The sequence below is a fragment of the Anneissia japonica genome, unplaced genomic scaffold (genome assembly GCF_011630105.1).
Source record: "Anneissia japonica isolate Jap-2015-1 unplaced genomic scaffold, ASM1163010v1 scaffold4988_len2956909_cov206, whole genome shotgun sequence".
NCBI lineage: Eukaryota > Metazoa > Echinodermata > Crinoidea > Comatulida > Comatulidae > Anneissia > Anneissia japonica.
In genome coordinates, this window is record NW_022696345.1 from 2,007,496 (window position 1) to 2,020,304 (window position 12,809).

Below are 12,809 nucleotides of genomic sequence, written 5' to 3' on the forward strand. Positions count from 1 at the left end.
TGTACCCGTCCTTCGGACGGGAATCAAGGCAAACTGAGTGCATGAGACTAATTTTTAAAAAAAGTATTTCATTATGATAGTGCTATCGAATGGAATAGATTAAGCCCTGATGTACAGTCTTCTATCATTTTAAGTATTTTCAAGAACCACATTTGTATTAATAATTAATGAAAACAAAGTATAATAGTATAAACATTGCATAAATCACTAATTTAATGTTTTCTTGCTTTGTTTTATTAATATTTTACATTTCTTTTTATCGTAATTTACAGATTACTTTTGTGGAGTGGATTTTCTTTATTTCCATAATTTTTCTTGCCATTGTTGCTATAGATTACTTTTATTTAATAAATTGTTGACTTTTCCGTACTGTATAATAAATATGTTTTGTATCTATATTACTGTATGTAATTTCTGCGTTTAACTTCTGTTTATTATGTACCGTACTGTGTAATTTATGTTAATTGTAAATAAGGTATCTGACGACCATAATAAAAAAAAAATTATATTTGTTGATTTGTACTTTGTGAATAAGCCAAAATGAAGTTTTACTACTACTACTGCTGCTACTACAGTACATTGGTACTCTAGTTGTCATTGTTGGTGTTCTGGTGGAACTGAAATAAAAACTGAACGCCTTTGTGCTGTAGTTGTCGTCGTCATAATCATTCTCGTTTGCAGAATGTATGTCACGAAAGAAATCATCATCTTCACCATTCTCGTTAGCAGAATGAATGTCATGAAAGCATTAAAACAAATAATAGAAATATTTGTATTGTAATTTCATTACAGATCAAGTCTGTGTTTAATCAGTAATCGTCGTTTAATTTTTCGGGCAGGTATAAAAGTATTTTTAACGTATTTGTTTCTTAAACCTTTTTAACACATAGCAGGGGCTGATCCAGAATTTTTCAAAAGGGGGGTGGGGGCACCACAGTTTCAGAATAGATAAGAGAGTAGCACATAACACTGATCAGTGACATGCATTGAAATTTAAAAGAAAATTAGTATCAAAACAGGGGGAACGTGCCCCCACCCCCACCCTAATTAAATATGTTTCAAATTTAAACGTTGGTTTTAACAATCTATAGTATCTATAGTGTAAGCCCAATATATTGGTATTTCTGATGAGAGAAATTTGTGTTGCTATATTATCCAGCCTCAAATAAAAAAAAAGTGTTTATAATCAATTTCTTAATAAAATTACTTCGCTCATATTTTTAAACAATTAAAAAACATTAAAAAGAAAGTTTGGTTTCTTTATAGGCCTACGGTGGACTTACGAACTACTTTTGATATTTGTGGTGCTTTACGGTCCAAAATCTATCTTTGAAATATTTTGCCCAGTGGTGTTATATGGAAATTCTATATTTTAACTCGTGGATTCAAAAATATAAAAAAAAATGAAGAAAGAAAATTATATACAAATTTAAGCATCAGAGAAAGTCCCTCCTCGGGCCCCCTCTATTTTGAATTCTTGGATCCGCCACTGGATTTAAGTATGAAAATTGATAATGCAAAAATATAGAACTATGATACAAACGTTATTTTAAAGTTGATACGGTTTGTTTATTAAACAGTTCATAATTTGACAGCCAATTTTTTCTCCATACAACTTGTAATAACGCCATGTAGACCAGGCTTAGCAGTAATTTTTTAATTAAGGCAAGCACCCTATTGTCATGGCTAATATTAAGAAAACACCCATTATTATTAGGTCTACCGAGTCTCATTTGCATTTCGTTTGTCAGCGGCGTAGGTTCGAAAGGGCCCCGGTGCAAAATTAATTGCCGGCGGGGCCCCTTGATGTGACAAGTAAGTCCCTAACGTTTTCAGAAAATCCATCGTAAGAAGTGCTTCTTTTACCCCTACTCCTGAAGGCATAGGCTAAATACTAATGACAATCGGATTCGTAACTATTTTAAGAGGGGAATATTCGATATCAGCAGCTGTTTTAAACTAATAAAGAAAATTTGTCGCACATAAAATTCAACAACTGCAGCGGCGGGTAAGGAAATTCGAAATAGAGGGGCCCAGGGAGGGATTTTCATAGGTGAAGGCCAAAGACCACCTCAGCAACACCATGGTTGGAGCTGAGATAAGAAAATTTATGATTATAGCACCTCTAGATGGCCGGAAATAGCACTCTCAGACAAATTTTACTATAATTTCCTTTTTTTCCCATTTGGGGCACCATTGAATACACTACTGATTTGAAATCAACACAGTAATCAATAATTAATCTTCTAAAATATTATTGAGGAGCCAGTTGGCCGTTTTATTGTTAAGTTGGAAATCATTTTATACTTATTATTTTTAGGTCTATTTATAAATGCCCCTAATAGCCCTGGGCCCCAGTGCATTGCACGTAGCTACGCTACTTCGTTTATGTCCTTGCGCAAGGTACTTTCTATGCATTGCTTCTCCACCCAGAAGTATAAAATCGGTACGCGCACATTCCCTCTAACTATATTGACAATGGTAACGGAATGAATTGTCATTCACTACAATAATGCTTATACAGTATAGGCCTATTTACTAGATTTCTGTTTCTTGAAGAGAAACGCAATTAATCAAGGCAGAGAATTATCTGCAAAGTGAAAGAAATACAGGTTTATAAAAGCATCTTCTATTATATAGGCCCATAATAACGATTGCTTGATTTCTCTACTACATATGATGTTGCAATAGGCCTACGCATGCAAGGTTTCGTGTTATATATTTCCTTGTCGCCATGGCAAGCCTATACAGGCCTAAAAAGAAATAAACAATCTTATGCGTTCAGAAAGTAGGACGCGGGTGAAAAAAAAATGTGTTTCGATCACTCCTCCCTTTTTGGACGAAGGCATTTGTTATTGATCATTTTAACAAAACATTACCAAATTAATATCAAGGCTATCATTATTATGATGGTCGGTTACGGTAAATTACAATATTAAAGGGAAAAGTAGGCCTAGGTAAGTTTACCTATGTTTTGACATAATAGTTCGGTTAATGCGATTCAATTCCAGACCGATCGACTGTCTTTGTTTCAAATACCATGGAACCCAAACGCCAAAGTAGGCCTATGGATGAAACATACATAGAGCACCACATAGGCCTATATAATTTTCGTTTTGTCCTGTTGGAAGCAAGGTTGCAAATCGATGCTACAGTTATCAGAATATCATTCATTTGTTCTATGACATCCATTTTAACTCAGTAAAAATGGTTCTAATTGATCAGTTACGCAAGTCTTGATGTACACCTTCTTCACAACATTATTCTTAAATATCTAAAACAAAATAAGGCATGGATTACAACAGCTTAGAATTACCAAAGACAAATAAAATAATCTATAGATTCTATTTTCTTTACAGAGGCGTAACTAAGGGGTCACCACAAACCATAGTTTAATTGCCTGTCCACTTGTCACATGGGCCCCTTGATATAATAAACGTTAACTAGAAATTATCTGCCGACTCCTCCCGAGTTACTTTAAGTCCATACGTCTTGATTTTCACTACTGCTACCTTATGGTGTAGTTGTATACCATGAGCTTCAGATCAACAGATTGTCATTTATCTATGCAAGTCTTGGTTTTCTGAATGCCACATGGAATTATCTTGAGAGTTTCACCAGATGACGTCCTCCGACGCTTCAGATAAACACATAGCGATATGTCCATCCTTCTGAATTTGGGCCAAACTGTGGAATACAAGCATTTTTATTGCATTAGTACACATTATAGGGCAGGTTTTCCTCCTCCAATAATAGATCACTTCTGGAACCAGTGTATAGTGGCCTTGTGGCTTCTAATAAGAATCCCTCTAATTAAAGACGGCCACTTAAAAAATTATTTAAAATATTTAAAAGATATTTAAAAAGTGGTTTTTAAATATCTGTGTTTAGAGCGAAATCAAGAAATTATATGTAATTTATATTTAAATGTAAGATTATTTTCTTCAAAGTTTTTTTACAGACCGTATACTGTTATTGATAATAATATAAAGCCCTTTTTACGCGCGCCTTAATTTTCGCAATTTTCATTATTACTCAAATATCCATTTCAAAAAACACTAATCGATATTTAATTTGGGGCAAGCTAAAGCCTAGACATATTCAAAATATCGACTTTTGATGTCTGTAACTGTAAACAAATTTGCACTAAAATCACTATTATATCATTTAAAACTAGTCTTTAATCGAAGGAAATAATTTCAGTTTGGTCATTGTAGTACACACAAAACATCATCTTTTGATGTGCATTGGCTAATATTTCTATGATTAAGTCATCTAACAAAATCTACGATAGACAAAAATAACACATTAACATCACTTTCTATTTTATAGTGGTTTATAATTGAGGTAACATTTCTGGTTGGGTCCACCAAAACCAAGGTTTTTTGGTCTCTTAATAGAGGGAACCTTTAATTGGAGGGAAGATATGATGGTAAAAGATAGATATTGAAACGTGGCAGAAAAGTGGTCTTTAACCGGAGGGGTCTTTTGGAACATAGTACAGCTAAATACAAGAAACTTTCGATAGTGCGAGAACAGTAGAATCTAGGTTTAGCACATCGCATGTAAGTCATCTGCACATGCGTTCTTATTGCGTCTGAATTTCAAGACGTGGTTGGATCGATCGTGAATTTACGTTGTCATAATCGCCCGTTGTCTGATATTTATCATGATACTTTACAATAAGGGGCATACATGCAATATGATTGATGACACTAAATAATATACGCTGCAAGTAATAAAATGCAAGATTACCTTTTGACATGATTGTAGCACACTGGTTGCTACCAAACATCATATTGATTTAATATATATCAACAGTGTTCTGGTTAACATTAATGTACTGAATGGAGCTACTTTAATATATCGTAAATTTAGTCACACAATATATATTTTATTCATTATCAATTAACGTAATGTATCGTAATCGTACTATCGATTTATATCAAAATTTTGACCTTTTTTCTTCTTTTTTTTTTAATGTATTTATATATATTCTTTATTCTTTATTTTAAAAAACCACATCCAACAGCAATCACTTGCCAGTAACAGGATGTCTTAGAATATTTACAAGCATAATAAAATATAACAAAGATATAAAAAAAAAAACACACAAAAAAAAGAAACAGGGTCACAAGTCACTCACACACACACACACACACACAAACCCCCACACACTCACTAGAGTACAAATTCAATCAGATCAATCATGTAAATGCATGCACATGTAATAAACTGGTTTTAAATTAACTTAAATTTTGATGAAATATATCGATAGTAGGATCTTCATGTAACAATGTATTATAAGTAAAAGCAAAACGATGAATGAAACCATTTTTTGTATAACGAACTCTGTTAAACGGAACCATAAATACATTTTTGAGCGAGAATTTAGTCTATTAATTTTAAGAGAAAATAAAGAACATAGGCCTAAATTAGTATCAAAAATAGAATTCGTATACACTTAAAAAGAAAAACCATATCAAAATAATTTCTCCTCTTACTAAGTGCAGGAAGAGAGTACGGAACCAAATTAATATCATTATAATAACTATGATTAATGAAATACATAAACTTTAGATTGAACCCTCAATACGATGGGACTGTGATACTGAAATAGAATTGTAAATTAGGTTGCAATAGTCGAAAATATGTCTAACCAACGAAATATAAGTTAAATTTGTATCGTCCAGGAGTTTGCAGATACGCCAAAATATACCCAGCATTTTGTTTCCTTTACAGACAATAGTATCAACATGGTGATTAAAATTAAGTTTAGAGTCGATTAAGACACGCCCAAATCTTTATGCACATCCACCCTGTTGATATTCATACCATTCAAACTATAATTAAATATAAAAGGGGCTTTCTTAAGACTAATTGAAAGAACTGAGCATTTATTAGGATTGAGAAACAAATTCCAAACTTCGGACCACTTAAATAATCTATCAAGGTCATCCTGAAGATTTTCAGGGCATCTTGCCTATTCGTTTCAGGACATCGTTGCCAATTGATTTATTGATTAAGATTCAAGATTCATTTATTATCGTCATACATAATACATATTAAAGTGTGGTCTACAGCCAGTGGCAGATTCAAGGGGGAGGGGGCAGTCGCCCCGGCCCGCCAATTTTTTTCAAAATAAAAAAAAAGAAAAAAAGAAAATTTAACTCAAACTTTTAGTCTAAAAGTGTCATTTCCGCAGCCCCAACTATGGTGTAGCTGAGGTACCCTCCATCTGTGAAAGTCTCTCTCCGGGCCACCTCTATTCCAAATTCCTGGATCCGCCACTGACAACTTTTATTTAACATCGATGACAAGAATTTCAAATTGGTGGGTTTTTTTCTATCCACTTTTCTTAGACACAATATTGAGCCTTAGTGCATCTGAAGATTTCAAACCTGTATCCCATAGCGGTAATTTAATACATTTTAGCTTGAAAACGGCTCTCAGCTTAACAGGCTTGCAACTGTAAATGCATCCATATTGATGTGATAAATCTTACTGGAATGATGTTCTTCACTATTAAAACAGGTTGCTTAGCAACATTTACAAGTATAATTGCTAATGAAACGAAATGCCTATGGTTAAATTCTGTCCATATCATATTTATGGTGAACTCTCCAATTAGGTAGGTACTCTAATGTCTTTTTAGAGTTAAGGGTTATGCTGCACCTACTGTAAACTGTAAAGTTCTTTTTGATAAAGACCTCCTTAGTTTCTCATGGAACAGGTCTTGCATAATTTCTGTGTGCTTGTGAAAGCATCTCAGCTAAATCGTATAGTAAATAGTTTCGTTCATCCTATTTAAGTTCTTCTAAGCATCTCTGATCCGAGGTCCCCGACGGAGGGGGGGGGTCGATACCCCCGACCAAGGGGAAGATTTCCCCGACGAGAGCAAAGGGGGAGTGGTCGAGCGTCGCTTAAAATATTTCGAATGTACTCCAGGGGTAGTAGCCCCCGAAAATTTTGACAATTTATGGGTTTCGAAGGCTTATTTAATCGATTTTAGGGTCTACTAATATGCACGAAATACATATAATTTTTTTTTCTCCCCGACAAATTGTGGTTTTTCTCCCCAACTGGCGCCACACCTGACTTTGGATGGGCTTCTTTTCGAGATGGGCTTTTTTTTAGGCTACTTTATATATTTCTTATTTTTCATGTAACCGTGTCTTTTCAATGAAATTTTATTGTATTGTTTTTATGATGATGTAAATTGAAAATGTTTATGTGAAATGCTAAATAAAACAAATAAAATAGGGCCACTGAAACAACAGTATCATATGGAGTGTATTAACCAGCATTAAATCACCTAAACTAATGTATAAAAAATGCGTGTTCTTAATTTATTCATGTGCAGTGTACTGTACTATCTCGACAAAAAGCCCAATGTACTGTACTATCTCGACAAAAAGCCCAATGTACTGTACTATCTCAACAAAAAGCCTATCTATCTTGAAAAGGGTAAAAGAAGCCCATGGGCTTCTTTTCGAGGCTACTTTTGCAAACTAAAGAGGGGCTTCAATTCGAGATGGGCTTCTTCTCGAGATTAAGCACATTGGTCTTCTATTCGAGGTTTTACAGTACATAAGTTTGTACAGCAAAGCTTTGTATTTTTTTTTTTTCTTTCAAAGAATTTTAAATACTGGTATATAATAATTTCAATATGCCTATATAAAACAGCCTTACAATAATAAAGAAATGTATATTAGAATTTCAAAGTTTACTATTAAAAACAGTTCAAGAAAAAAATATACCTAATCAGTGTAAAAGTAAGAAGTATTTCTTTGTAAAACACATATAGGCCTAGGTTTTAATCATAATCCACCAATTTTCCATAATAAAAAAATGTTCACATGACTGTAGCGTTAACGTAAAATAACACAAACATACTTAAACATATTAATATTTACCTTGGTGATATGCGATTTTTTTTTTAATCAAAATTAAAATAATTTTAATATTCTAAATAATGGAGAAATAAATAATTACAATTTTCGATTTTTAATTTTTTAACTTTACTATTTTAAGGAAAAAATACTTAATTATAGTAAAAGGTATATTTTTTAGTATTTTACGCATATTCTACCAATCTTTCATAATACAAATATATGCAATGCATAAATACAACAAATGTTTTACCTTGGTGAAAATGCCATTTGGCACAACGGACAAACTGTCAGAGCGCCATCTGTCGTCAATTCATCATCACTGACCAAGCTAGTTATATTGTTAGCACCTGATTGGCTGCTTATTGTGCTTTTCTGAAAACATGATTCGTTTTTATCCAATGGCTGATTGCTTATGGATTGAGTTGCTGTTTGCTTAGGAGTTATTTTCTGTTTTGTAAAATTTAAAACAGTTTGAGTCTTATTTGAGAGACGTACAGATGAAGATGATTGCAAACAACTTCTTTGATCGGGTTGCGTTAGCGTGTTTGCTGTGGATGACTTATTAAATTGCTCTTTCACTGCTGGACCAAATACCTGCTCCATTGGGCCTCCTTGGTTAGTGTTTAATTTCAAAACTGGCTTCTCTTTACAGACTTTCTTTGCAGACATTTTTGGAAAACATTGTTTTTGACTAGTAACCACCACATTAGATTGATCAGCAAAGTTGGCTGCACGTTTTAAAGACAAGCTTTTTCTTCTATCGTCCTGTCGTATGCCGAATTTCTCCACTTTGTCGGCACGACTTTGCACACTAACTTCGTATGCCTGTTGCGCCCTCTCTTCGTCCACATGTGGCATGTCCGCTGCTCTTAACAGCAACACGTTGTTATGATTAACTTTCTTTTTGGTAAGGCACACCAAACATGGTCTTGGAAGTGGTGTCCACTTTGTAGTTTCTTCATTTATCATCTAAATTTACATGAGAAAACAAGTTATGATTATTATATTTTTACACAATATGTTAGAGAACCACCGAGTGAAGCTAATGATTCGCATCCCTTGATGGTCGTCATCGTGGAATAGCTGAATTTGACGTGGTGGGGGTTGAGTGGCTGACATAGATGGAAAATTGGAGGGGCTTTTAATTTTTCCTCCCAAGAAAATATAAATACCCGACTAGTATTTTATTTACAATTTCAGGGTGTAGAATGTCATAAAAAGAATTGGGATAAATTGCTAAAGCTACATTGTTAAAAGCTTTCGCGCCTGCATCACAATTACCGCACACTGATATGCAAGTAACAAGCAAGTTGATATCATTTCAGAGTTCTGATCAGCGGTGGCTCCATATACTTGCCGACAGGGGCATGTCCGGGGGGGGGGGGTCCGAACCAAGGGGACGAATAGAGCCTCGGTCTGGGTCCCGGAATAAGAAATCTCTGATAGGGTTCACGGGGAGAGTTTATATGGCTTAGTAAACGTTATTTAGATAAGCAATTTTTTTAAATTATTTTAAACCGACGACCTAGTCGTGGCGTCGGATGACCGGGGAGGGGAATCCCCGCTTTCGCCACCACTGCTTATGATACCAAATTTTCTAATACTCTACATTTAAGTAGTAATAAGTATGAATTATAATATATATCAGCACAAGAACAATAATCAAATCAATACTAAGAATGTCCCAGGATGCGCAAGCTTCCAGAGCTCTTTTTAGTTTTGAAACCCTGGCGTCCCCTACCCTGGCCCCAGCAAATAGAAAAAAAGACAAGACTACTAGTATACCGTAAAACATCGAATAGAAGCACAATGGGCTTAACTTCGAGAAGAAGCCCATCTCCAATTGAAGGGCCCCCCTCCCATTTTAGTTTGCAAAAGTAGCCTCGAAAAGAAGCCCATCCGAAAAGAAGACCATCTTTTCAAGATAGCATTCGAGATGATAGTACAGTACATACACAGTACGGTAAATCTAAAAAGCAACAAAGTAACACGTTTGGTTTATACAGTAGTTTAGTTGACTTAATACCGGTAATATACACCATGATTCAGATTGATGTTACAGTGGCCCTATTTATTGTTTTATAGTACAGTAGTAGTAGAACCGAAAGGTCCACTGATTAATCTCAGATAAGAAAGTATAATAATACATACTCCAAGTATTGAAATACACGCCACAGTAGTAGTAGAAGTCCAATCCCCGCCCCCACCCACCTCTTTACTTTGCAGAAGTAGCCTAAAAAAGAAGCCCATCTCGAAAAGGAGCACAGTTCACAAAAAAAAAAAAAGAAGAAAAACCCAGGGCTTCAATTCGAGGCTTGACGGTAGTTACATGGCTAGGTTGATGGGGAGAGCTGATCGCAAATGTCTTACGTAAGATAGTTTGAAATCTCATGAATTATTCATCATCATCCTTATAGTACTATTTTGCGCATGCGTTATTTTCAAGTCTGTGTCTCAGCCTCGGCGCGCGAGGGAGCTAGTTAAAAAAATAAATAAATAGATTTTGGGCGAACTGAGCGGATACAATTGATTAAAATGCCTCTCTTTTAATAATTTTAGATATTATAGTCAAGATTAGATGGTAGGCCTAATTCAACAAAGGGTCCAGTGAGCATAATGGTCTTTGATATGTAGTACTTTTCATTATTTGCAGAAGTATGCAAGTATTATATTATAATCACGTAACATTAGAGCCTTCATTCAGTCGAACGTATTTTCTTGGCTTAGGCCTACATGGTGGAGTTTTAATAAACTTCAATTGAACGAATATTTAGTATTGTATTTGCTAACTGACTGTAAATATATCACTTCAATGTATTACATCAATCACCTGTTTTATTATTGCATCGATTCAAATACTGGTTCTGGAGGTGGTGCCACTGGATTTGCCCGACGGGGGATACGAGGTCCCCAACGAAAAAAAATTGGGCGTGGTCGGGTGTCGCTCAAAATCTCTCGAAAGTCCCAGGGGACACGAGGTCCCCAACGAAAAATATGAAAATTTAGGGGTTTCTAGGACTTATTTAATTGATTTTGGAGTCTACTATTATGTAGAAAATACATATAGACTGATGAAATTGTTGTGCAAACAAAAAGAATAAATTGAAACAGTTTATGATCTTTTGATGAGACTTGTTTGATGCTGCTGACCGCATTAAAGGTATACCAGACCATTTATAGAACTTAGGTTACCGTTTTGTATCTTTTGATGTTGAAACTCTGTTTACAAATGTTTGATTTGATTTGATTTGATTTAATCGATATCAACAGAAAAACATTACAAATCGGAACAACAATAAACAGAGAAACAAAAAAGAAAAAAACAAGCACGTCATCTTTGTTGATATCTAGGATAACCCTCTAAATCCCAACACAGGATTTATTTCCAGAGGGGTCCCAAAATACACAAAACAGACGACACCAAAAAATAGACATGAAAAATGAGTTAAAAATCAACAAGCAGGAATAAAGTATTCCAGAGAACAGAGGCAAAAACCGAGATCTTATGCAGTTAAAATAGTCATTATTAATTTATTAACCGATTAGTGAGGGGAGACTTCCCTTACTAAGGTAATTAATATAATTCTTAATGCTTTGATCTTTAGTTTATTCATAGCTATGTCACCTACTAGAGGTAATGTTTTGATTGGTTAAACACTTTTGGTACTTGTGCGTACACGGTAAGCTTGCAAATACTTTTTCATTCCTGATGACATAATTAATGTCGAAATATTGAATCTTCACACGATGGCGTTCATTTCGATACTTGGAGTATGTATTATACTGTCGTTACTGATCTTCCTACTACTTCTAACGAAGAGTAAATTATTACTATTAGACATTTAGGAAAACCAAACTATTTGCAGCTCGCCCGTAACGTTGCCACATTATACGATAGAAAAATAATTGATATTAAATCACAAATCGAATGTAACTCGGATAGCGTTCCATACAATGTGTGTTAGCTGTGCGAGCAGCATCCACTGCTGCTGATCTCTGGCGAGCATCGCGTTCAGAGATCGCAGGGTTGCTATTTGGCCTTTTTGACGGCCAGATTTGAGGAATCTGGCCGTATAAAAAATTGCCTGGCCGTAACGTTTGAAAAGTCACGGCCAAACTATATTTGGCCGAATTTTTGAATTTACATTTTTTTTTCAATACAGGCCTAATATAACAAATTTGTTTTGGATGTGTTGTTTTTGTTAGCTTAAATTCTATATTTGATTCTAATCACAGTGGCGGATCCAGGGGGTTCAGGAGGTGGGGGTTCGTTCCCTCCCCCCACTTTGTGAAGAAACGTAACAAAACACTATGGGTCCTGGCTTACAAAATTCATGCTATCTAGACACGCGGATCCAGACCTTCGCCCACTTCGCCCAAGCGAAGGTCAGGGTGAGAATTAAAAAATAATATAAATAATAAAAATTTTTCCAACAATCATACTTACTTTCCTTGACACTTATTTTGAACATTACCATTAGAAAAATGTTTAAAAATCCACACTATCCTATACCTTACACTTTTAAACTGATTGTACTGTAGGCCCTACCAGAGAGAGAGAGGTATGGTACATTCCCAATACATTATGGTCTTCCACTTCTATAGCACATGATACAGTGCACAGCAAACGTTATGTAACCACTAATAGGCCTAATACTCAAGTCCAGTGGCGTAGGTATGGGCAGTGCAGTCAGTGCACAGCACTGGGGCCCGGGGCTATTGGGGGCTCATTCAATAGGTATAATGATCTAAAAATGTAACTTTAAAAAAATCCTATTCAAACTTTAAAAGGACCCTTCAATAATATTAGGTTTTAGAGGCTATAGTTATTGATTATATTCATTACAATTTACCTATTAGGCCTACCTATTTCCCAAACGCTGCAAGTAAAAAAAAAAAACAATACAAGCCCTT

General features: G+C 34.9%; 1 protein-coding gene across 1 annotated transcript in view; it reads right to left on the reverse strand.

Moving 5' to 3' along the window:
- Window positions 1–1,544: 1,544 nt before the first annotated feature.
- The window catches only part of LOC117101851, a 13,781-nt gene continuing 2,516 nt past the window's right edge, over window positions 1,545–12,809 (reverse strand). The window contains exons 2-3 of the mRNA XM_033241964.1: window positions 8,146–8,864; window positions 1,545–3,687 (exon numbers count right to left, since the gene is read on the reverse strand). Coding sequence (XP_033097855.1) covers window positions 3,615–3,687; window positions 8,146–8,864 — 792 coding nt within the window. The 3' untranslated portion in view covers window positions 1,545–3,614. The remainder of the gene's footprint in view (window positions 3,688–8,145; window positions 8,865–12,809) is intronic.